At 38.3% G+C, this 26,566-nt stretch overlaps 1 protein-coding gene and 1 long non-coding RNA gene across 13 annotated transcripts in view; one reads left to right on the plus strand and one right to left on the minus strand.

Annotated features, from left to right (window-relative positions):
* Window positions 1-20,790, minus strand: part of ENPEP (glutamyl aminopeptidase) — a 79,250-nt gene extending 58,460 nt beyond the window's left edge. The window contains exons 1-3 of the mRNA XM_019962307.2: window positions 19,877-20,790; window positions 7,806-7,947; window positions 4,675-4,806 (exon numbers count right to left, since the gene is read on the minus strand). Coding sequence (XP_019817866.2) covers window positions 4,675-4,806; window positions 7,806-7,947; window positions 19,877-20,526 — 924 coding nt within the window. The 5' untranslated portion in view covers window positions 20,527-20,790. The remainder of the gene's footprint in view (window positions 1-4,674; window positions 4,807-7,805; window positions 7,948-19,876) is intronic.
* The window catches only part of LOC109560248 (uncharacterized), a 125,202-nt gene that overhangs the window by 92,645 nt on the left and 5,991 nt on the right, over window positions 1-26,566 (plus strand). For 9 of the 12 annotated variants that reach the window (XR_011567072.1, XR_011567073.1, XR_011567076.1 and 6 more), the window contains one exon: window positions 4,707-4,737. This is a non-coding gene — a long non-coding RNA (uncharacterized lncRNA). Of the gene's footprint in view, window positions 1-2,317; window positions 2,399-2,727; window positions 2,876-4,706; window positions 4,738-26,566 lie in introns of all 12 variants that reach the window. The other 3 variants (XR_011567077.1, XR_011567070.1, XR_011567071.1) reach the window with 2 other exon arrangements.

Genomic DNA, 26,566 nt, shown 5'->3' on the forward strand with positions numbered 1-26,566 from the left:
TCATCTCTTGAGGTTTTTCCATCTTATCTGAATTGTCCCAAATAGACACACTCCTTTATGTGGCCCATGACTCTTGCAGAGCCCCCTGTTTCTGTGTTTTCTGTTTTAGAAGGTGAGATCTTTGGCACCAAAGGGATGGTGTGATCAAAGACCTTAAAACCCAGTTGGGTGATGGTGGACAGTGGTGACCACCTATGTTTCACATGTCCATTGAGGCACAGATGTCTTAGCATAGTTCACTCCCTTTAGGACCTAGCATACTATTTGTGCACATAGTAGGTGCTCAATAAAGACTGACAAAATGTGGGGGAACCTCAGTTTTATTATCAATGCTGATGTAGCCAGGATAAGAAAGAGAAAAGAATTTGGTATTGTTTTTAATTCTGTAAATGCATGTTTAAGTTAGTATTACTGGATGCCATCAATGTGTTTAATTTTATAACTTTGCATGTGTGCTAATTTGCTTCAGTCATGTCCAGCTCTTTGTGACCCTGTGGACTGTAGCCTGCCAGGTTCCTCTGTCCATGGGATTTTCCAGGCAAGAATACTGGAGTGGGTTGGTTGCCATGCCATTCTCCAGGGGATCTTCCCAACCCAGGGATCTAAGCCATGTCTCTTAGTCACCTGCATTGGCAGGTGGGTTCTTTACCACTAGCACCACCCGGGAAGCATGTCCTTCTAAATATTCTTCCAGCAGTAGATAGAAATTTGGGGAGGAGGAATACTTAGTAGAAAGGAATTGTGATATTCTGGTTCTTTTCAAGTTTTGGTTGTGATCCTGTTTTATCACAGGAATGTGACAAATTCTTCCTAAATTTTAGATTGTCCCTTATCCATCGATAAATTATTATAAATATGGAAAACCTTGGCTTGAAGTCTGGGTGACTTAGGACTATATTTTTGCTATGGCTTTGCAGTTTCAACGTGTATTCAGATCGTTGAGTCCCAGAGCTCAGCAGTCATGAGGTACTGTTTGAGAAACAGCCCAGCATCATCACTTAGGTTACACGGAACACTTACTGGCAGCTCACTTCTCATTCAAGTCAAAATTTAAGTAGTTTGATGCGTGGTGATTATCATGACTGCAGTAGAGTTTTTTTCAAACAAATAATGTTAAAAAATCTAACTTCACAGAATCTTATATACTTCTTTGTTCATATTATTTTTGTAAATTTAAGAATAAGAATCATTAGCAATCTTCTGTGGCTTCCTGAATTAAATGCATTCTTTCAGGGAAGATTGATAGCCCTTAATTTAGAATAGTCCTTCCAGGAAAGAAATAAAAAAAAAAACATTGAAATAAAAATGTTGTAATAATCAAACTCATTCTGAAAATGTACCACAAATAGCAAATATTTTTGAGAACATGGAGAAAAGAGAAGCGTTGTTCACTGTTGGTGGGAATGTGAGTTGGAGCAGCCACTGTGAAAAACAGTGTGGAGGTTCCTCAAAAAACTAAAGATAGGGTCACCATATGGCCAGCCATTACACTGCTGGGCATGCAGTCAAAGAAGACAAAAGCATTGATTCAAAAATATATACGCACCACAGTTTTCATAGTAGCTTATTTACAATAGCCAAGATATGGAAGCAAACTAAGTGGCCAGCAACAGATGAATGGAGAATGTGTGGTGTATGTAAAAGTGAAGTCGCTCAGTTGTGTCCGACTCTTTGCGACCCCATGGACGGTAGCCTACCAGGCTCCTCCATCCATGGGATTTGCCAGGCAAGAGTACTGGAGTGGGGTGCCATCACCTTCTCCGATATCTGTATCTGTATCTATATCTATATACAATGAAATACTACTCAGCCGAAAAGGAAAGAAATTTTGACATTTGCAACAACATGGATGGATTGGAGCGTATTATGCTTAGTGAAATGAGTCAGACAGAGGGAGACAAATACTATCTGATATCACTTACATGTGGAATCTGAAAAATGAAACAAACGTGAATATAAGAGAAAAGAAACAGAGTCACAGATATAGAAAACAAATTAGTGGTTACCAGTGGGGAGAGAGAAAAAGGGAGGGGCAAAATATAGGTAGGGGATTAAATGGTACAAACAACTATATATAAAATAAATATTGTACAAACCCCAGGAATATAGCCAATATTTTATAATAACCATAAATAGAGTATAACCTTTAAAATTATGAGTTGCTATGTTGTACATCTGAACTTTATATGGTATTATAAACCAACTATACCTCAATAAAAGTGTAATGCAACTGACAGTGACAAAAGGAAATATGCAGAGTTAAGTCTTTTGAACTACATTCCAAACTTGGTTACCTTTTTCCCTAACAATTTTTTAGGATTGGATCGCTAATCTTCATGAGCAACAAGGACATTTTAAACATAGTGAGTGGCTCAGGTACTAATATCTGCCATTACTGGTAAGCAATTAAGAAGAACATAGGCTTCGATTTGGTTTTTATTGATGTAAAGTAGTTCTTGCCAGAATGGTGACTTCAGTCAGGGTATTATAGAGTCTTGGATTGCACAGTGTAACCTGACTGTGAAAACAGGTGATACATGTTACCAGAATAATACTGTCAGAAGTGGAGTGGATAAGAACGGTTTTCTGATTTATGAAATTTCTACTAAAAATGTTGTATTACACAAAAACCAACTTCATTTGTTAGGGGGACCAGTAATATGGAGACTTTGGTTCTAGAGCATACAGCATATTAATGCTTTAATATACCCCTCCTTCTCCTGACAGACTTCCCTGGTGGCCCAGCAGTAAAGAATCCACCTGCCAATGCTGGGGACGTGGGTTCAATCCCTGGGTCGGGAAAATCCCCTGGAAGAAGAAGTGGTAACCCACTCCAGTATTCTTGCCTGGAGAATCCCATGGACAGAGGAGCCTGGTGGGCTACAGTCCCTGGGGTCGGAAAGAGTCAGACGGGACTTAGCAACTAAACAGGAACAAAACTGCTCCTACCAAACAGAAATGACAGTTGCCACATAAAAGTGGAAAGCCCACAAGACATATCGGGGCTTAAAACAACATAAGCATCTCTGTGGAGTGGATAAAAATACAGAGCAGTTGGCAGGAACTAAACCTATCGGCCTATTGGGCTCTGGGTTTGGAAGGAATTCACAACGAGCTCCTGGGGGTTAGAGCCATGTCATGCTTTGAAAGTTATGTTCTTAAACTCTGACTACTATTTCTGATTGTTTTCTCATAGTTTTCTGTTTTTATTTTATGGTGGTCATATCTTCTTGAATCTCTGAGGGTAATAATTAAAGGTTGGGTGTGTGAGAATGTTTAATCTTTATGGCTTTTTTGGTTTCTAACTATTACTATTTATTCACACTGTGCTTGGCTGTTTATTTGTCTTGGATTTTTCTCTTTTATGTTGCTTGTTTTCCTCATATGTTGTTTGTCTTAGGTTGTCTGTTTAGCTATAAGAATGTAGTACTGTGAGAATAGTGTGGGTTCCCACTGATGTTACTTTTAAGTAGATAAAAGTGGTGTGGTTTTCTTGTAATTCTCTCTGTAGTGGGAAATTGTACTGGAGCATCTGTGCTTGGGTGTTAAGTGCTAGATTTCAATCTAGAGTGAATGGGTAGGGAGCCAGTCAAATGCCAAAGAAGCAGAATTTACCTTGGATTGACATTCACACTAGATGCCTTTAAGTTCTCCTGCAAGGTTCTGTTCAATTTTGAAGAAAAGAGTCCCACAGGTTTTTGCAGGAGGGAAAACTCTGGCTACCTGTCTTCTATAGATAGGATGGAAGAAGTACCTCTTCCCTCCGGTGACTGGTGAAGAGGTAAAGGTATTTTTCAGGATATCGTATTTCAGAAGGTTTACAGCAGAGTACACTGTTTGAAAAGAATTTGGAATTTGAGTCTCCACACTTGCTGGTTGTGTGATTTTGAGCAAATTACTTAAACTCATTATTTCAGTTTTCTCAATTGTAAAGTGGGAGTGATGGTTTCTTCCTTATAAAATTATATTACACAGAATAAAATGTTTCATATGTATAATATATAGCACAGAGGCAGACTAACCATTAGATAGCAAGTTTAGGCCATGAGCAGAATGGGGGCCTCCCAAAAGAGAAAAATAATTAGGTAATAATTAGGTAAAAGTATTTAGTACTTAATTTTTCAAGAGAAAATTATTAAGTTCATCATACTGATTTTTTTTTAAAAAAAGCTTATTTGTATTTTCTTACATTTTTAAGAAGATGCTTTTTGAGACCTCGCTGCTGTCTTATGTTGAATTACATATTGGGATGGCACCACAAACGTCTCAGTGCTTAGCTACTTGAAGGATATTCATCTACCTCTGATCTCCTCCTTTCCCTCTGGCCTCCATCTTGGACGCCACCCAAACTCAGAAACCCAATCATTTTACTGAACTGAGCATGCTCAAATATTTAATACCTTTGTGCTGATATCCTTAGAAACTAGCTTTGGATTTATAGTGAATTTTCTCCTGAAATAATTCAAGGTCATTCATTCCTGTGGCTATTTTGTTTATTTTTCACCTGGGTCCTCTCAGCTTACATTTTTCTATATTGTTCAGTGTTTCATCAGACTCACAGACCTTAGTGACTAATGGGCTTTTCTAGTGTGGGGTTAAAAAAGACTGTTAAAAAAAAAGTAGACAATCACAAATGCATAGGTGGTAAATTTTAAAAAATATAATGGTACTCACAGGTATCCCCCTGTTTGATATTCTCGTTACAGAGTCAAACTGATGCACTGCAAAGCACACCAGGTAAGTACTCATGGGAACAGACTTCTGGAAAGTTGTCCGACTCCATGTATCATCCACCGACTCTTCTTTCTATTGAAAGCAAAAGATAATCTTTTATTTATAAAACGATCAATCATGGACAAGACAAACAAATAGTTACTCTAAACCTGGCTTTCCAGTGAGGAAAAAAAAGCTTGTCAGAGCTTAATGGTAGAAAGAAATTTTACCCCTAAATGGTGATGTTGAAAAGACTGGAGGAAAATTCATTTTATTTTTAGTACTGTGAGAGTGTGATTGAGCTATATACTGTATGAGGTTTTCTTAGGGAGAGATTCAACTTTGTGATATAAACTAGACAGGAGTTTATCTTTCTGCATTAAACACAAAATCCTGACCATAATATTTGAGCATGCACTATGACCCCTTAATGGAGAATAGGCTAGTGCTCACTCCAGTGTTCTTGCCTGGAGAATCCCAGGGATGAGGGAGCCTGGTGGGCTGTCATCTATGGGGTCGCACAGAGTTGGACATGACTGAAGCGACTTAGCAGCAGCAGCAGCACACAGGTCTTGCACACAGGAAGAACTAAGCAGGTATTTGCTAATATGACTACATGCAAGAGGGCAATAGCTGTGCCAGGCATAGCAGGAGGTCAGGATGTCTTTTCCATCTCTGGTTGTCTCCATCAGAGACCTAAGGTATGGTCACTAAAGTCACTGCCTTGGTTACCATGGAGAGAGAAGATTTTTACTTGCTGCAGCTACCAACTCCATCAGTCTGTTTTTCTGTCCATGCCACTTTGCCTTCCTCACTGCCAATCACCAGTCCTAATACTTCATCCATGAATACTTGCCTAATTCCTGCTGCCCATTGTGTAAACACTTCCACATGCCCTGCAGACACCCAGTGAGTCACTCTACAGTGGGAAGCTTTAGACAAGGATTAAGAGAGGGAGGCTGCATTAGAGCTTGATGTGCTTGTAGAGTGGAGAAGGCAATGGCACCCCACTCCAGTACTCTTGCCTGGAAAATCCCATGGACGGAGGAGCCTGGTGGGCTGCAGTCCATGGGGTCGCTAAGAGTCGGACACGACTGAGCAACTTCACTTTCACTTTTCACTTTCATGCATTGGAGAAGGAAATCGCAACCCACTCCAGTGTTCTTGCCTGGAGAATCCCAGGGATAGGGGAGCCTGGTGGGCTGCCATCTATGGGATCTCACAGAGTTGGACACCACTGAAGCGACTTAGCAGCAGCAGCAGCAGTGCTTGTATAGAAGAGTTGAAGCCCCAGCAGTTACTCTATGATAAAAACCTAGTAGCAATTCTGATCCCCTAAGGCTATTCACCCTCCTCCAGGGCTAGTTTCTGGAACTAGGTGAAGGTGAAGAAGTGTGTACTCAGCAAGACAAAAAGGTAAAAGTTTGCTTTCTTCCTCGTCCCACCCTCACTTTATCTGTTCCATGCCAAGAATCCTGACTGCATTGTACTCTGACCCAGTCGTCTGGATCAGTGTGTCCTTTGAGTTCATCTTTTCCTCTTTCTTCTCCAGTCAAAACCCCCAGTTGCCTAAGAGTCTGACACTAGAAGAAAATTTGATAAGCTTACATTAACCTTTTTAAGCTTACATTTACTTTTTAACCTTAAAGCTTTTGTTTGCTTTTTTGAGGAATATTTGTAATTAAAGAGGATGATTTCAGTGATCATATTTCAGATAGTGGATCAGAAAGATCCACGTTCTTTTCTGGTATCGGGTAGGTATCTGCTTTTCTGGTATTGGGTGCTGCTGCTGCTGCTAAGTCGCTTTAGTCATATCTGACTCTGTGCGACCCCATAGACAGCAGCCCACCAGGCTCCCCGGTCCCTGGGATTCTCCAGGCAAGAATACTGGAGTGGGTTGCCATTTCCTTCTCCAATTTTGGTATTGGGTAGGTGACAATTATATCTAAGGATGAGCTTCACCCTTTTACATGTCAAAGATATAAGGCATAATTAACCTTAACCTTGAGGTAATGATACTGTGTTACCCAGTATAGGGTTGAGGAGCAGGAACAGAGGGAAGAGTCATGTTAATAATTATACAAACAGAATTTATGGTAGCCTGTTTTTTTTTTTTTTTTTACCTTTAATGAGTACTTCTTGTTCACTAGAATACCTATGGGCATGGTGATCCCTGGAGTTGGTAGCTGTACTGCAACATTTAAGTGATGATTTTTTTGTAGAAGCCTGGTGGGCTACAGTCCATGGGATCTCGAAGAGTCGGACAGGACTGAGCGACTTCACTTCACTCACTTTTTTTGTAGAAACCAAGATGACTAGGCCCCTGAGTATTTTAAAATCTTTAATTCCATTCATTTGCCTTTAATTTGTCATGATTAGGGGATTCTTATTGGAGAAGGAAATGGCAACCCACTCCAGTATTCTTGCCTGGAGAATCCCAGGGACAGAGGAGCCTAGTGGGCTACAGTCTATGGGATCGCACAGAGTCAGACATGACTAAAGCGACTTAGCAGCAGCAGCAGTAGGCAATTCTTTCATTTAAGCAGAGCCTAGCTGACATGTCTACTGTATCCATTCTTGCTTAGAAAACCCAACATGGTATTTTGACTAGATTGTAAAATCTTGAATTAAAGACTTCTAGTACTCAAAGCGGAGAAGGCACTGGCACCCCACTCCAGTACTCTTGCCTGGAAGATCCCATGGATGGAGGAGCCTGGTAGGCTGCAGTCCATGAGGTCGGTAGGAGTCGGACGAGACTGAGCGACTTCACCTTCACTTTTCACTTTCATGCACTGGAGAAGGAAATGGCAACCCACTCCAGTGTTCTTGTCTGGAGAATCCCAGGGATGGGGGAGCCTGGTGGGCTACCATCTCTGGGGTCACACAGAGTCAGACACGACTGAAGTGACTTAGCAGCAGCAGCAGTACTCAAAGACAAGAGGTTGCCCAAATGTATTTTCAAGCCTCTAAATAAGCTATTAGAGCACATTTATTTTAGAATTCAGTAGGTTCTCTCATAACAAATTAGGAAATTTACCTGATATTATAAACAAACTATCTGCATTAATTTTAAAAGAATTTAAAATACTCACCTCCACTGGCATATTCGAAAGCGCCTTATATTCTTTGGAGTGGACAATGGATATTGTATACGTTGCCTTTTTGTTGGGCTCATCAAAACAAGGGAAGGATTTCCTGGCATCTGTTGGTTCATGATCAGTGGCTGCTATGCTCCTTGGAAACAAACACACAAACAAAATATATGTTGCCTCTTCTGACAGCCTCTATTCTTATAGAAAACAATCAACTATGTAATCAACTCTTGCATTTCTTAAAGCAAGTGTCCATCCAGAAATCTATCAAATAGTTGTCGAAGTCTTTACTGGAATTTTTAGGTTAACAAATGAAAATTCAGAAACCGCTTTGGGCATTTTATATGAATAGTTAAGTATTTTGGTCCCATAACTAAAAATCTGTGATGAGCAAAAATCAATCCAATTTATGTGCTATCATTCTTTCCATCCTACAGCTATCAAGTGACAAGTAGATAAACACAAAGCCAAACTCAAAGGCATGCTTGTAGCTGTCCTTGTAAGTGTGAACAGCTGTGTTCTGTCATGGAGTAGAGGAGTATATTCTGGAGTCTACAGATCCTGTCCCTAACAGCACATTCTTTCTTACTTATGTTACACCAGGGACAAAACCCTTAGTTTCATTTCCATGCAAAGCAGTCCCTGAACAACCTCCCAGTGAAGCAACCTTTGGCCAGATTTAAAACCCTTTTTGGAAAGAGACAGTGTTCTTTTATGGCTCTAACTAGGCATATGCGTTATTAAACTAAAATGTTACTTTATAATCTTTCCATCATTTCAAAGTGGGACTATTTTTTTGAGTAATTGCTCAAAAAAAAAATCAATGAATATATACTTTTTATATGTAGTTATAGTACAGTAAGATTGTACATTTGCTCACTTGAAGACTAAGCAGAGTACAAAGTGTAAAATAGAAATGTTGACATATTCATTAATAATTTGTATAAGAAAAATATTTTGTGCTTCAGAATTCTCCAGGACTAATTGGAGGTATTTCATAGAGAATAACAAATTATTACATCCTTCATTCATCCAATAAATATTTGTTGAACCCACTCTTTCATATTCAGACACACACACATTTACCAGGTATCATTCTACGTACTGAGGAAATAACAAAGAATAGATAGACAAGGAGAGTGATAAAAGCTGTGTAGGAAATAAAACAAGGGAAGTGACAGAGAATGACCCAGGAAAAGTGGTGGGCAATATTAGGTAGAATAGTCAGGGACAGTCTCTTGCAGTAAGTGATGAGAAAACCCCAGATAGTTGAAGATTAAGGAAAACATGTTTCTTTATGAACAACAAGTGCATAGTTGCTAAAGTGGAAAAGAATTTACTGTGCTTGAGGACCTGAAAGATGTCCAGAGTAGCTGAAGTACAGGGAACTGGAGGGACTAAATGATCAGCAGAGGCCATGGTAAAAGTCTGCACTTTATTTGGATTCAAGGATGCAATATATACATAATTTATCTAAAAACTAATATGTCATAGGTCAACATTCATCTACAAGACATTAAAATATTTTTGAAGTTCCTTTAAAAACCCTCTGGATATAAAAATTACTTGTTAAAAACTTAGCCAAGAAAACTAATCTGTGAAAAATAAAACTGGAAAAGGGCTGTCTTTTGGGATACTATTGACTGACGGGGACAACTTTCTGGGATGATTGAAAAAAATCTATATTATGGGGTGTGATTAACAAAGATGTGTCCATTCCTCAAAATTCATTAAATTAGTTCCCATTAGATTTGTGCATTTAATATATATAAAATCTATCTTAAAATAACTGTAGATCAATATTCAGTTCCAGTAAGTAGATTTGGATTGTTGCAGTGATATGAATTAATGAAAAAACAAACTTTTCTGTGTTCTGAGCTTGAGCAAATGAAAAAAAAAAAAAAATGAAGATAACAGAAGGCAGGTTTCTCACTGTTGGGGAAGAGAGTTATAAATTTGTTTTAAAAAAGAAAGGAGACTAGACCTTGATACTGAACTGTAACTGAAGGATCTGTGTAAATTCAATGATTTTTTGGTAAATATGTAAATGGATATAAAAATATACAAGACATGTATTCCCTATCTTTGTCTGCTGAACAGGACTAGAAGAAATAACACACGTGTAGCAGTGAGCACTGGACAAGGAAATGGCAACCCACTCCATTGTTCTTGCCTGGAGAATCCCAGGGACGGGGAAGCCTGGTGGGCTTCCGTCTATGGGGTCGCGCAGAGTTGGACACGACTGAAGTGACTTAGCAGCCGCAGCAGCAGTGAGCACAACTAGTTCCCCTTCAGTTCAGTCCAGTCTCTCAGTCGTGTCTGACTCTTTGTGACCCCTTACCACTCTCCAATAAAAGGAACCAGAACACGTCACAAAAATTATATCAATGCTGTGGTTTATGTTAGAAAATGTTCTGTACTTAAAAAATATATACTGAATGTGAAGAGGTAAAGAGAGACAATGTTGCAAATAGTCTAAAGAGAGAGACAGAGATGTGGGGCTGTGGGGAAGAGAAAATAGGACAAAAAGTAAACCATTGGTTGTGTTCCTACAATTCCTTGTATTATTGTTGTAACTTTCCTGTTAAGTTTAAAATTATTGCAAAACAGAAAGTTATCTAAAAAGTCCCAGTATTACTGATTAGTTTTTGTGATGATAACAGTTCAACTAGTCAATTGAAGTTTCTAACACCTGAGACTGTTAAGTGTTAGTAGCTCAGTCGTGCCCGACTCTTTGCAACCCCATGGACTGCAGCCCACCAGGCTCCTCTGTCCATGAGATTTTCCAGGCAAGGATACTGGAGTGGGGTGCCATTTCCTTCTCCAGGGGATTTTCCCAATCCAGGGATCGAACCTGGGTCTCCTGCACTGCAGGCAGATTCTTTACTGTCTGAGCTACAAGGGAAGTGTGAACCTCAAATACATCAGAACATATGGAAACCTATACACTTTCCCAGAGTACTGAGGGTTTATAATAAGATGCATTAGCTCCAACTCCACGTTTAGTCAGCTGCTTTTTTCTTCTGAATTCTTCTGGATTCTGATTTCTTTCTCAGACAAAAGAAAAGGAAAAGTTACCCTCTGCAAGAATGTTTCAGTTTAGTCATATCTCAGAAATAAGCCAGCCCACTAGTTTGGGAATATGAGAGAGAGAGAGAGACCGTGTGTGTGTGCACATGTGAGCATGTGCGTGTGCATGCACCTTCATGTGTGTGGGAGGTGACGTGATGAAGGAGTAGAATAATACTGTTCTAAGCAACAGCCATTGGGTAGGTTTTCAAATACTTGGTTTCAGTGTCTGTGCTACAGTGTGTACTCCTAAGCATCTAAGAGAAAGAAGAATTTTCCATCCTTTAAAAGAGATTGTGCTTGGTTGTAGGGGAAAGATGCCTTATTAGATTACAGTACATCAGAGCCTACCTTTGGAAATGGAATGGGACGGTATTGGTGAGATCTGTGTGTGGTATGCTTGATCCATGTTGGTGGTCCTGTCAGCAAATGTTAATTACAGCAAGTCCCACTCAATCATAGTGATCTGGACTTACACTGGTATACATATAGTGACATTCATCAACCAGAAGGGCTACGAAATGTGGATTTTTTTTGTTTGTTTTTTAAGTTCAGAGCCTATGTGATTTTATGGGGAAAACCCTCTTCTAAAAGTAAAAATTCCTAGATTCAACGGACAGTCATTCAGATAGGATCATTAGAAAACCATTAAGAAATCAGTGATCTTAAATGACACCTTGTACTAGTTGTGCTTAATATGTATCCATAGGCCATTACATCCAAAAACAGGAACACGTTCTTCTCAAGAGTACATGCAATATTCTTCAGGATGTAGTTAGGCCACAAAACAAGTCTAAACAAATTTAAGAGGACAGAAATTATATCAAGCATTTTTTCTGACTACAGCATTATGAAACTATAGGTATAATTTACAGGAATAAGAATGAGAAAAAAACACAAACAGGTGGAGACTAAAAAACATGCTACTAAAAAACCCCCAATATTTCAATCAGGAAATCAAAGAGGAAATCAGAAAATACCTTGAGACAGTGAAAATAAAAAGTATCTAAAGTATATGGGATATAGCAAAAACTGTTCTAAGAGAGAAGTTTATAGAAACACATGCCTGCCTCAAGAAACAAGAAAAGTCTCAAATAAACAACCTGAAAGAAAAAGAACAAACAGAGCCCAATGTCAGCGAAAGAAGGAAATAATAAAGATGGAAAGGAAATAAATAGAACCTAAAAATATAGAAAAGATCAAGAAAACCAAGAGCTGTTCCTTGGAAAGATAAACAAAATTTATAAATGTTTAGCCAGATTCACCAAGAAAAAGAGAGAGGACACAAATTAACAAAGTAAGAAATGAAAGAAGAGAAATTATAACCAATATAACAGAGATTAAAAAACATGAGAGAATATTATGAACAGCTATAAAGCATAAAGCAATAAATTGGACAACCTAGAAGAAATGGATAAATTTCTAGAGACATACAATCTTCCAGACTGAATCAGGAACAAATAGTCTGAACAGACTAAAAAAACTCCTGGCAAACAAAAATCCAGGACTAGACAGCTTCACAGGGGAATTCTACCAATATAGAATATATATATATATATATATATGAATAGAATATTCTCAAAATATTCTAAAAAAATTAAAGAGGAGGGAACACTTCCAAATTCATTCCACAAAGCCACCATTAATTTGATACTGAAAATAGGCAAAAACAGTACAAAAAAGAAAATTATAAGCCAATATCTCAGATGAATATAGATACAAAAATCCGCAACAAAATATTAGCAAACTGAATTCAACAATAAATTAAAAAGATTAGACACCATCATAAAGTAGGATTTATTCTAGGGATGGAAGGATGGCTCAAGATCCATAAATCAATCAATGTGATACACCACATTGACAACAGGAATACAAAAAATACAAATAAATGTTGGTAAGGATGTGGAGAAAAGGGAACTCTGGTAAGACTTTGGAGGGAATGTAAATTGGTACAGTCACTATGGAAAGCAGTATGGAGGTTCCTCAAAACAATAAAAATAGAACTACCATATGTTCCAGTAACTTCAGTCCTGGGTATTTATCTGGAAAAAAAGTGAAAACACCAGTTCGAAAAGATAGATGCACTTCAATGTTCATAGCCAAGATATGGAAACAGCCTAAGAGTCATCAACAAATGAGTGGATAAAGATGATGTAGTGTGTGTGGATACAGTGAATGTTGTTCAACCGTTAAAAAGGATGAGAGCCTGCTATTTGCAACAACAAATACAACAGAACAGAAACAGACTCACAGATACAGAGAACAAACTAGTGGTTACCAGAGGGAAGAGGGAAGCAGGGAGAGGCAAGACAAGGGTAGGGGATTCAGAGGTGTAAACCACTATGAATAAAACAGGCTCTCAGGATATATTGTACAGCACAGGGAATATAGCCAATATTTTATAGTAACTTTACATGGAGTATAATCCATAAAAATATCGAATCTCTATACTATAAACCTGAAACTAATATTATAAATCAAGTATTCTTCAGTTTTTTAAAAAGACCCTATTTGTATATGCTAAATTCCACCAGAGTTACTAAAGTTTTCTAAATATATGCAAATTTGAAAACAATGTGTATGAGCTAGCCGTACAAAACCATTTCGGACAATGACTTCTTTGGAGAGGTTTTATTTAGCAATAAAAGCTTCTTTTTAAAATTAGATGAATTGTTTTGCAAATTTAATGGAAAAAGCCTGGCTAATCACAGTATGTTTAGGAGTAACTCTTGGGTATGTCCTGAATAATTATAATGCTAGGCAAATGTGCTGAGATAAAGCGTTTTTCTACAGGGGCCTCTCCACGTCATGTTAATAAGTCACTTACTAGACCCAGCCCATTAAAAATATAATTCTGTGTTGCTTGTTAGTTTTACAAAAAGGAAGGCATTCCTCTGACTTCTCTGAGTGCGTGAGATTAAGGTAACCTCAGAGAAAGCTGAAGGGAGAGGAAGTGACGATGCAAGCACCAAGCTGTTCACTTGGAATCAACTTAAAACAACTGCTTGACTGCCTCATAAATCATCTGGCACACTGTTTCCAATGAAGACTCTCAGGCTACGTTCAGTTGTTTAATAACTTGAGCCAGCAAATGAACAGCAAGGTCTGGGTGAAAACTTAAACAAAGGACTTCTGATGCAGGTGAGGCCGCCACAACTAAGTATCATTGCAGACTTAGTACAGGGTTCCAGAGTTAAGTACGGGAGCTGATCGGTGCAAAACAACCCATTTAGATTATTATCCAGACTCCAACCTATTTTTATGGTGGTTTGAACCAGTTAATTATTTTAATTTATTTGCCAACAGCTCTTTTTCTAAGTGGAGGATACTCAAGTAAAATTTCTTTTTGTTTCCTTGCTTCCGACATAAAGGAAATTACTATGCATCCTGCAACAAGTAAACAAGGCCTCCCCCCACCCCGCCCCCACCAAATCTGTTCTTTATTGATAATGGGCATACCGATAACTTGATGTATCAATCTAAGAATATAATGACTAAACTGACATACAGTTAAAATTTCAAGATCAGAACTACAGTGAGGATACATATCCATGTGTGAGGATATCACACACATACACACGCACCCTTAATTATGACCATCCCACTGATTTCTTTTCTGCCATGTTTCCACTTAACTCTTACATCTTTATCCCAAGTCCTAACCTTGTGCTTCAGATTTATTTATGCAGATGCCTTCTAGACATCTCTTCCTAGATATGTAACATTCAGCACATCTGACACCAAACTCATGACCTCCCCTTCTAAACCTGGTTCTTCTATTTCTAATATCAGTGAAAGGTGGGCTATCAGATCAGACTTCTGGAGCATCCTTGATCTGTAACTTTAACTCATCTCTTCCCCATAGCCACTTAGTCTGCCAATCCTGACTATGTTCCTCCAGACCGTTTCCTTCATTGTATTCTCTTCTGTCTGTCCTGAAGTCACTGTCCTACCTGATCCTTATCTCTTTCCTGGATACCTGCAGTTTCTCTCATATACTCATGTATAGATTTAGTTCTTTTCTCCCCATGTAAATAGTCATGGGTTAACCTTTTCTGCATAATCCTTACTTTTTTTCCCAATGGGTTTTCCAGACTTATCTCTAGATAGCATCTTCAAATAAACCTCTCCTACAAAGGTATTTCTTCTTCTTAATCTGCTTTTTTGACGTAGTGCCTTTCCTTTTTGCCTGCTTTTTACATTACTTGTTACTGCCTATTGAAATCCCACCATTACATCAAAATTCAGCTTCAATCCCAGAAATACTGTTGTTTTTCAGTCGTGTCCGACTCTCTGCAACCCCATGGACTGCAGCACGCCAGGCTCCCCTGTCCTTCACTGTCTCCCACAGTTTGCTCAAACTCATGTCCATTGAGCCAGTGATGCTGTCTGTCTCATCCTCTGCCAAAACCCCAGAAAACCCAAACTGAAAACTGTCCTTCTTTTAAGTTCTTGTTGTAATTCCTATCAATTCCAATGATTCTCAGTCCTTAAAGTATGAAGATGACATTCCTAAGTCAAAAAAAGAGATTTTACCAGCTCCTCTTGCCTTTGACATGAGATGGGGAGAAAAAGAACCAAAAGAAGTTTTCCATGCTTAGTGGGAAAGTGAAGGTGTCATTGGTGGAAACTGGATTCCTCTACAGGAAAGAAGCTGTGGCGATGGATCCCAATATTTGCCAGAGCATGCTAGTCATGTGACAGTCTACATGAAAATGCTTCTATATATTCATTCAATAATAGTTAAGTTCTCTCTGTGGGCTAGGTTGTGAACAAGAGACACACAGAGACCCTACTCAGGGACCACGAAAGATTCCACAGTCATGTGGTTGGGAAACGGCATACTGTGGCAGCTTCTAGAGGTTTGTCATGAACTTTATCATATAAAAGTCTCTGAAGAGTCCCACCATTAAAAAAAAAATAATTTTGTATTCAGTATTATTTCCCAAACAACCTTGGCCACAGAATAACTCCTCTGCTTTTTTCTGGCAATATCTATGAATACCTTCATGCAACTAGAACTCTGTGGAACTGATAATTAGGAAATGCTGTATAAGAGCAATCCAGATGTAGAGAAGGAAATGCTGAACCTTCGAGAGAAGGGAATGTTGTTATGTACTTTGGAGATGTGAGTAGAGGGGAACTCTGAGAAGAGAATAACTGGGAATTCTACGTAACTGTTGAGAGTGTTAAGACGGTTTAGTGGTGTGGGCAGGAAATCATTCCAAAGATTTCAATCCTTTGAAGTGGTTTTCCTCAGACCCAAAGGAACAGACCAGACGGTAGAAAAAGTGGCTGTCAAGTTTCTCAAACTTTCTCCGCCCAAGCCTCACTACAACTTTGTCCCCAGTGAGATGGTATGGTTATTATAGCTAGGGAACTCTGAACTGGTTCTACCTTCTTCTCCAAGTCTCCATTTGCCTCTGAATTTTGACAGAAAGAAGCTCAGATAGTTGTCTCCTTTCTGTGAAGTCCAAGTCTCAGTTGTATTTACAGAAATCAAGTAATTTTGGTGACTATTGAGTGCACTTATGTTTAGTTTGCACTGTGGTTCCAACAGTAATATCCCATACCACACATACTCAATCCCAGAGTTAATTTTACGATAAGGCAGAAAAGCTAGAAAATATAATCTTGACAGTATACATAAAAATGTATTGCTCTGATGGCATTTGAAACTGTATGAGCATCAAATATTACAAAGTTCACTATATGATATGAAAAAGAATGCTGCTATTCCCCCTGAACTCACTGTTGTGGCTCTTCTCTGCATTTTGTAGATGAAACCCACTGGAGACCTGCATTGTCAAAACGTTATTCACAAGCTTGAAAGAAAACAATACATTTTTCTCATATGCTTGAAATATTTCATAATAAGAAAAACAAAAAGTATTCCATTGAGCCTAAATGAGGTTACCGAGTATGTGCCAGAATCGTTCCAAAACTATGAATGCAGTACAGAACTGGCTGCATCCTGTGTAATGTGAGAGCCTCAACTGCTACCAATGAAAACAGACAAACTCGGGGACACCAGTCCTCCAAGGGAGCCTAACTGACCACTGGCCTTCCCCCACCTTGCTGTCACTTAGTATTTCAGAGTATTTTCTCAACTAAAACAGCTAAGTTTCAAAACATCAGCTCTCAAGTGTATATTTTATCATAAAATTAACTCATATGGTAAAATAATCCAAAGAGTTATACTTATGAAATACATAACAGAAACTTATGAATGGAACTGTGTTCCTTATTTTTTGCCTTCCTATAGTGTATAGAATTTTTATAAAGTATTTTGATGGCTTTACTCAGATGCAATTTTTGTTGTTTTCACAACCCAAGAAGCAGTTTTAAACTCTTAGCAATAATCATTTAAAAGTTTTGACTTGTTTTCACTTTACACTAACAGATTTTTAGAATCTCTTGAAGGTAGATATTCTTTAGAGGTAGATATATCTTTAGATATTCCTTTTCCTCTACCAAATTGCAAACACTTAAATCATTTTATTGTTAGAGAAATAGGTACTTTATTGTTTGTGAAAATGTAATTTGGAACATATTTGTGAAAGTCAGTTTGGAGATACATATACATAAGTACATGCACATGTGTTATATATGTGTAGATGTGTGTATATACACACACGCATATGCTCATACATATTTTGAGCCAATTTCCTAAGAATTTTCCTGTAGAAATATGAGAAAATATTATTCCTAGTTTTTTAAAAGGCTGTTTACTACATTTTATAGGTGTTTATAGGTAAAAAAGTGGGAGCAATTTAAGCACCCAAATCTAATGGGAAAGTTGAATAAATTACATTATATTCATATCATGGACTATCATGTATCCGTTAAGTCATTTGCAGAAAAACACCAAATAACATGGTAAAGTGTTGATATATTGTAAAAACATGTTACACAACACTATATAAAGCATAATAATGCTATGTATGTGTCCAGAAAAAAATGACTAGAAAACTATCTGCCTAAATACTAACAATTACTATACTTGAGTGATGGGGTTATAGATGGATTTTTTTTCTTATAATTTTTTTGCTTCTCGAGTTTTCTGTAGTGAATGTCTCATTAATATATTTTATGAAATAACTAACCAAAATAAATGTTACAAGTTTCTTGACATATTTATACTTTGACCCAGCAATTTTATTTTTCAGACTACATCCTAATATAAGGAAATACACTGTAAGTACACTTACAGATGTACTTACAGCTTTGTTCTTTCTGACTTGTTTATAGTAATAAAATACTGGAATCTACTCAAATGTCTAGCATTAGTGAATTGGTTTTAAAAAATAACAATGCATTCATGCAATGGAATATTGCTCAGTCTTTAAAATCAGATTCTTGAAAATATTTAATAAATGGAAATGCTTACAATATATTCAGTTAAAAGGCATATGGATAGAGAGATAAGTAGAGATAATTTAATTACAATTTTGATTACCTAAAAAAATTAGAATATCCATTAGCATGTTAACAGTGGATGGTGAAATTATTTATACGTTCTTTTGATTTCCCTTTTTATAATTTCTATGCTTTCAACATTTGTAATTTTTATAAACAGAAAAATATGTAAACAATAAAGAAACTTTATTCTATAGTGTATAGAATTGTTTTATTGCTAGTAATATTAATATATGCTATCTATATAAACATGATCCCTCCAAATATTTTTTCAAACTATCATTTCTAGTCTACTCAGTTTAATACTATACCACACAATAAGAATGTTGAAATATTTTATTGTAATCCCTTGGTCTTTCTGATAAACAGCAGGTAGCATTTTGACCTAAAGATTTGCTTTGCTCTATAAAATGCTTCAAACAACATAGGGATATTCAGAGGGCTGGCCTTAAACTTTCTCTAAACAGTGACATAAGGTTTCTTTTTTTTTTTTTTTTAGAATATAAATACTTTTTATTGTATATACCAAGTTTGATTGAGTGTCAAAGATTTGCTTGTACGTTTTTAGTTGCCAACTTTAGTTTGAGTTGCCAAATTTTAAGGTTTCTCCATTCTTCACTTGTTCAGAATCTAAGTAGGTAAAAGTCAAAACAGTTTCAAGTTCAGTGGTGCCTCAGGTGTAACCTTCCTCTTCTGATGCAAGAACCATACCCACAGGGTGAAGTTTTTTTAATTCATTGAGAGAGTTTATGTCTTTGACATAGCTCTAAGTAATGGCCTCTGACTAAATGAAAGACAAGTAACTATTTGTCTCAGGGAATGCAAATATATATATACAGGTGTACTTGGAGGGCTCTTTGTGTGGGGATATTTTTATGTCTTTAATTGCTTGATATATCTTTTTTGTCACAAAAGACTGAGCATAACTACTGCATACTGCATGATAGATAATAAGCCCAAAGATTTATCCATGTGCTGCTACTGATGCATGGACTCAATGAGTATTTATTGAGTAAAACATAGTTCTGGCCATTTGAGATAAAAAAGACACAGCTGTTCCTTTCTTAAGTGAAAACACAAAGACAGTTACATGAATTTTATATACTCTTTTTCAATGTTTAGTCTCCAATAAAACAAAAAATTATAATTGATATTTACTGATTTTCACTTAAATTTAGTATGATATCATTTTAAAAGTTCAGCTTAAAATCATTGCCATATAACCCACAAATATCACCAGTGAAAGTTACCAAAAACATATTTTTAAAGGTTCAGGTAGTTTATATAAATATTAAGGATAAAATGCAGTATATTATGATTTTTCCTGATGAAAAGAAGGACTTACACTGATTTTTTGGACTCCGTGCAGCTCATTCAATAGTTTCAAATTTTGTGATAGGCTTTGAAAATACAACAGGGCAAGAGTTTTTGCTTCCCAGAGGAACAGGCAGAAATGAAGTCAGGTTTAGATAAAGATCAGACCATGAAAATAATTGAAAGGTGAAAAGAGAAAAGGAAAGGAAGAGAAACGGAAAGCAAAGATAAAAGCTTTGGAAGAACAAAGCAAAAAAATTTTTGTTTACTTGGTTTGTCCTTTCTCCACGTATGTCGTTCTGTAAAATCCCACGAGCGAGCCGTTCAGCCAGCCGGCGAACTCCAGGATCAGGTGGTAGGGACCCTCGCCAGTGTTGGGCTCAAGCTCTTCTTCTGCTTCCACCACCACATACTCCTGCTTCTTGTATTCGAAGCACTGCCTGACTTGAACCTGCTCCCCAGACGGCCTCCTCAGCACCGGGAGCCTGGTGATCCTCGTCTCCCGGAGATGTAGCCACAGGTACCGGGTGGATGAGCTCACGTTGATGGAGATGTCCACGCTGCCCGTGTACGTGTCCTGCTCCATCAGGGGCTTCACCTCCAGGTCGTAGTGCACTGGTTTGATGAAGTCCGGCAGCCTGAAGTCTTTCCAGCCTCCGCTTTCATCCTCACTGGCAGGGCAGACCCCCTGGTCCTCTGGAGGGCTGGTAACGGGAGGCAGGTGGGAAGGAGCCTGGGTCGTGCCCTGGGTCGTGCCCTGGGTCATGCCCTCTGTAGAGTCACATGATCTGGTCAGACCCACAGAAAGTCCTACTATTAATCCGACAGCCACCACCACTGCGCAGATAATGGCCACATGTTTCGTCTTAATGCAGTATCTCTTAGAGCCTTCCCAAGATGATCTCTCCTCCAAGATCATTTTTGTTTCCAAAGTCAAATGTTACACGTGAAAGGATGTTAAATTTAACTAACTAACGTCAGCAGTCCTTTTCCAGTTGGAAGTAATTGCCTGGCTTGGCAGCCTGCTTTCGCCTTTCGCAAACCTCTCTGTGGCTTCTTGCGTCTTTTCCTCTCCCTTCACGTTCCCACTAGCCACTCCAGGATGAATGTGGAAACAAGGGGGTGGAGTAAGGACTCCAGAAGAGGGGCTGAGCGGGAGGAAGAAGACTGACGAAAATATTGTCACGGCTCCTCTTATAAACAACGCATCCCTCACCCCACCCCTCCTGCACCGGAGTGAGTTAAATATAAAACAGGGCTTAGCTTATCAGCCAAGGGGAGGATGATCTTTTGCCAAAGCTCTGTCAGCAGCTTTCAGGGAGAGAGCATTTGGGAAAGAGGTGTGCTTGAGATAGAAAAATTCAACCTTTGCCACTGAGTCTATTGTGTGCACAATCTCTCACTCCTAATCAAAAGGCTTCTTGAATTTCAGCTATTTTTCAGGTAACTTGCTAAAGAAGCTATGTTTTCTTTTCATTTATTTTTTTTCCCTCATGTAAGCATTCAGATTCTGCCTTTTGCCACTGGAATTCGGTGCTCAGTATGATACATAAATTCAGGGACCATGTAAGTACTCAGTAAATATTTGTTGAATTGGTGGATTAACAAAACATGGCCAGGTCACCATAAATCAGTTGATGCTGGATAAAAGAGAGAAGGAAACATAAGATTAATCAAAGCAATACTGAAGCTGAAATGCATAAAAAGAAAGAGAAAGGGAATCGGTTGAAAGGACAGAAGGAAAAGGAAGGTAAACTTGTTAGCTTAGATAACTAAACTATGTTAAACAGATAGTCTGGTCTCAGTGACATTGAATTCTTTAAATATGGTAGATGACTTCCCTAGTGGCTCAGACGGTAAAGCCTCTGCCTACAATGCGGGAGACCCGGGTTCGATCCCTCGGTCGGGAAGATCCCCTGGAGAGGGAAATGGCAACCCACTCCAGTACTCTTGCCTGAAAAATCACATGGATGGAGCCTGGTTGGCTACTGTCCATAGGGTCACAGAGAGTCCGACATGACTGAGCGACTTCACTATCTACTATCTATGGTACATGACATTTGGAGCAGATTCCAGATGCAAAACTTGGCCTTTTAGAAAGATCTATTATCTGCCCAAACCTATTGCTTATATACAAAAAGGTCAAGATGATGGAAATCACAATAATCGACTCCCATTGTTGTGAGTACCTAAGATGTATATACACCCAAGCCTTCTCTAATAGTAACAGTACAATCATAAATATAAAACTTTGAGAGCTTTCTACATGCCGGGCAGTGTATTAGGTACTTTAAAGAAGATCTGTCTTACCAACAATTCCATAAGATTGGTACTATTATGATGCCCATTTTAGAGACAGAAAGACTGACATTCGAAGAGGTTAAGTCATTTGCTCAAGGTCACAGAATTGGAGTTAGAACTCGGGCTGTATAAGTCTAAAATCCAAATAACTAATTATACTGCCTCTCTTTTCTGAAGAGGAAATAAGAGTGGTAAATAACTATGAAAAACTTGGTCAGTATTTCCCAACATGCAATCCATGGATAGTAGCAGATATACTTGCAAAGCAGGCAATGCTGGGGAAGATAAAGTTAAGAACATTCTTTCATTACCTTCCATTCTTACAGGGCCTCCAGTTTGCATTACCATCACAAGATGAGTCTCCCAGACAGCATACACTATTGAGTGATTTCCTTTAGTTAACGAGAAAGCTTTGTTTGGTGGGGTACCTTTGGGGCAGTCTTGAAGGTCTTGTGTTCCTTGAACACACTCTGAGGGTCTTATGTTCCACACTCTGAGAAATGCTACCTTAAACGATTCCAAATTATAAACACACGGAAAAAGAAGATTTTAAGAATGAAAGGGTCCATTTTGCTCTGTACATTTCTATTGTTTTCATAAAAATAGTAGTAAAAGAAAGGGGAGAAGGTATATTTTTCTAAATTATAGGGACATCTTGTTATTTATTTCACATTCTGAAGCAATCCTAAACTTTTAAAATTATAGTCTGTTTAGCTTTGGTAAGTCAACTTCCTGAATTTTAGGCTTAAAAAAAAATCCCTTTTTTTAATCAGAAAGATCATCTGATGTTTCACTAAATGTTTCGGAAACATTTTGATGTGTTCTCCATAAATTAAAAGGAAGATGTAGAATAAATTTATCTCAGCATAATGACTGAAAATAAGGAAAAACAGTTGGAAGGATGTACATAAAATTATATTAAACTGGAAGCATTTTAAAAAAAAATCTCAGCTAAACTCTTAAACTCAGCTAAAACTCTTAATCTTGTCTAGAAAGATAGCAATCTTATCTCCATCTTATTTGGGCTCAGCTGAACAAAGAAGATAATAGACTTTTGAAATAAGGTACACTTCAGGGGAATTGAGAATGACCACCTGAAATCAAGTATCTCGGGGTTCCCTGGTGGCTCAGTGGTAAAGAATCTGCCAGCCAGTGCAGGAGCCACAGGAGATGTGGGTTTGATCCCTGGATCAGGAAGATCCCCTGAAGAAGGAAATGGCAACCCACTCCAGTATTCTTGCCTCATAAATCCCATGGACAGAGGAACCTGGTGGGCTACAAGTCCATGGGGTCACAGAGTAGGAAAAGACAGCACACAAACACCCAACATTTCTCCTCCTTTCCTGAAATTCCACCATAAGGAATTCATTATTTAAATGCATTTTTTTTTTGTTAGAAGAAATAAAATAACTTAAACCCACATAGTGTGTCTGCATACATCCATAAACTTTTAGTCTAAGGCCCAGTTCTGGCCACAACATCTTACTAGTACCAGCCTAAAAGAGCTGCCTACACCCACTGAAGGGCTCCACATCTTACCCACATCAGCATATTAGGGGTGCCTGATGTGCCTGATGTGATCGAGATAAAGTGTCCAGCCAGGCAAATTGAAGTAGCAGAGCCAACAAGTGCACTAAACACATTTAGGGTCAACACACTAGGGTTTACCAAATATAAAGCCCCAGCTTTCATAGTTAGTAACGCTGCACTTTGCTGCAGCAGTGCCTGCTGACCTTCCTCTCCCTGACCCTGGGATGTGGAGTCTGTGGCAGGAGACTCTTGATCTTGAAAGCCCTTGTTCCAGATCCAATCCACAGTGAAGGTCAAGGTAGCCACTAGCAGGACAGAGAGAATCTACTCCTGCAATAAGATCAACAAACCATCATCGGCACTCACCTAGATTAAACAATTTATATTGACTAATGTTGTGTCAGAGAGTCTTCATTACATATAATTAATTTGAAAAGGCTACCTCTAGTCAGTTTCCATTTAGGTTCAAGCCAGTGGAGTGAATGAATGCACAGCTGTTCATTGTTGACCCTAGATCACACTATCCCTCCTCTACAGCTTTTGACAATGGGTGTTATCAGCTTGTATCCCAAGTACAAATCCAGTCTTCCAAATATGACCTCAATAAATGTTCATTGATTGCTTGTTGAATAAACAAATGAATGGATAAATAAAAAATGAGGGAAAAGACTCCAAGAATACAGAATGGGAAAGGTCAGTGGGTATAACATAGCAGAAATGTTGAGATAAACTCAGTTCAAATTCCAAGAATGACTGTAAGGGAATTCCTTGGAGGGGAGGGCTTGAAAAACATTCCTGACCTTGAGAAGATGAGCAACTTCTTGGCTAATTCCTTCCCATAGCAGGTAGATTGATGCAAGAGTCTCAATACTGAATCATGCTTAGTTGTTCAGTCATGTCCACCTCTTCATGACTCCATGGTCTATAGCCCACCAGGCTCCTCTGCCCATGGAATTCTCCAGGCAAGAATACTGGAGTGGGTAGCCATTCCCTTCTCCAGGGGATCTGCCCAACCCAGGGATCAAACCCAGGTCTCCTGCATTGCAGGCGGATTCTTTACCATCTTAGCCACCGGGGAAATCCATAATACTGAATACACAATGTGTACTCTCCCTTTTCACTTGGAGCTCCAGTTTAAAGCTCTTCTGTTAGATCTCAAAAAATACACATACCCCAGAGGCTACTGGGTTTTCTGTGTATCTTGAGTGCTAACAGCTCACCTAAGAACTAGGAGCATCTCCAGAAATACTGTCAGCAATTTACACTATGGTGTGGTTGTTTGACTGACTCTCCTGTTTGTCAATGAAAGCTGAATGGTTCAGGAAAACAATAAACAAAAATGTCAAGATAGAATCATACTGGGTGGAAGAAGCAGAATCTGTGAATTGGGCTATATTATATAGGGAGCAGGGAGAATCAGAACCAGTTTTTTTCCATCTTGCCACAGCATCTCTGTAATCAACCATGTCAATTCTATAAACCTCATGGTCAATCCAAGTATTTCTAAACTTTAAAGGTTTAGCTGGAATTTAAAAGGGGGAGTGCCATTCCATTTGACTTCACCAACCATGCATTCTAAATCCATATTGGTAACGTTTGTTGTGATCCTAGTCAATTATATTTTATTCTCCTCAGGAACACCATCTTTTGTTCAGCTTTAGGAACTGTTTTAAAAGGTTCAATTGGGTTTTTTTTTCCTTTCTCTCCATTTTTTTTTCTTACTCATATCCCTCACACTTGAACACCCCTCCACCCACCCTTCTCTCCATTCCACTCCTCAACTAGTTTTAAGACTAAGTGATCTCAGCTAACTTTTTCCATGAGCTGAAAATAACTGCGTATGTCAGGCAGAAAGTGTTCATGAGACCATCTAACTTTTGTTGGTTGGTAATGATGAATTTGTCCAATGACTAGCACAATAAGAAAAAATACACAGTAGGGAAGACAAGGAAGAGAGAAGAGAAAGTGGGTCAGGAGGTGAGGAAGAGTAGGAAGAAGAAAAATTTTCAGAGAAACTGAGGAGGAGAATAAATTTCCAAAACATATTCAAACATAATTCAATAAAAAATGAAAATCAATGAAACAATATGTTTATATCTTCTCTATTTTTGTTTCCAAACTGATTTGAGAATCCTTCTGTAGGATTTTCTGGACACTCAGACTTCTCGTGGTATTTTCCACCCACGTAGTCCATGGACACCAGGATTTCATAAGCTCTGAGCAAGAATCACATTCCTGTTTCTCATTTGGATTATCCTAGGGAAAATTGGTGCACTTTACCTGCCTCTGAAAAAGTATCTATGGGCCACTTTTTTCTTTCAGTCATTCAACAAATATATACTAACTCTATAAATATTTACTTTTCAGCAAATACCTACTGGATAAGGAATTCAAGGATAAACTTTAAAATGTGGACATGAACTGTGAATAAATACTCTTTAAGGCATGTGTTTGAGAAGGCAATGGCACCCCACTCCAGTACTCTTGCCTGGAAAATCCCATGGGTGGAGGAGCCTGGTGGGCTGCAGTCCATGGGGTCACTAGAGTCTGACACGACTGAGCGACTTCACTTTGACTTTTCACTTTCCTGCACTGGAGAAGGAAATGGCAACCCACTCCAGTGTTCTTGCCTGGAGAATTCCAGGGACTGGGGAGCCTGGTGGGCTGCCATCTATGGGGTCGCACAGAGTTGGACATGACTGAAGTGACTTAGCAGCAGTAGCAGCAGCAAGGCATGTGTTTAAACCCCTGCTTTGTTCTTAGAATGTGAAAGTTTTGAAAATATTCATGAAAGCAAAGAAAATAAAATGAAATGATTTTTATTATTATAGTTTTATTTTTTCTGTATTTCTATTAATGCTTTTATTCTTATAATTTTAAACTGCTTTTATATTCGGTTCTCTAAGGTACAGTAATGCATTGGGAGACAGTGGCAGGACATAGAAACAGCAGGAGAAGAATAATAGTGATAATATAGTTTAGATTTCTGTTCTGATAACTTCAAAATTATCCTTATCTATTTTCTCAGTGTACTAAAAAATAGCTTTATATTCTGAGTTTTAAAACTTCCTGAAATGTTTAATTCACTCAACATTTCCTTTCAGCCTTTTGTGGGCTTCCCTGATAGC

Source organism: Bos indicus, chromosome 6 (genome assembly GCF_029378745.1).
Source record: "Bos indicus isolate NIAB-ARS_2022 breed Sahiwal x Tharparkar chromosome 6, NIAB-ARS_B.indTharparkar_mat_pri_1.0, whole genome shotgun sequence".
In the NCBI taxonomy this organism is placed as follows: Eukaryota; Metazoa; Chordata; class Mammalia; order Artiodactyla; family Bovidae; genus Bos; species Bos indicus.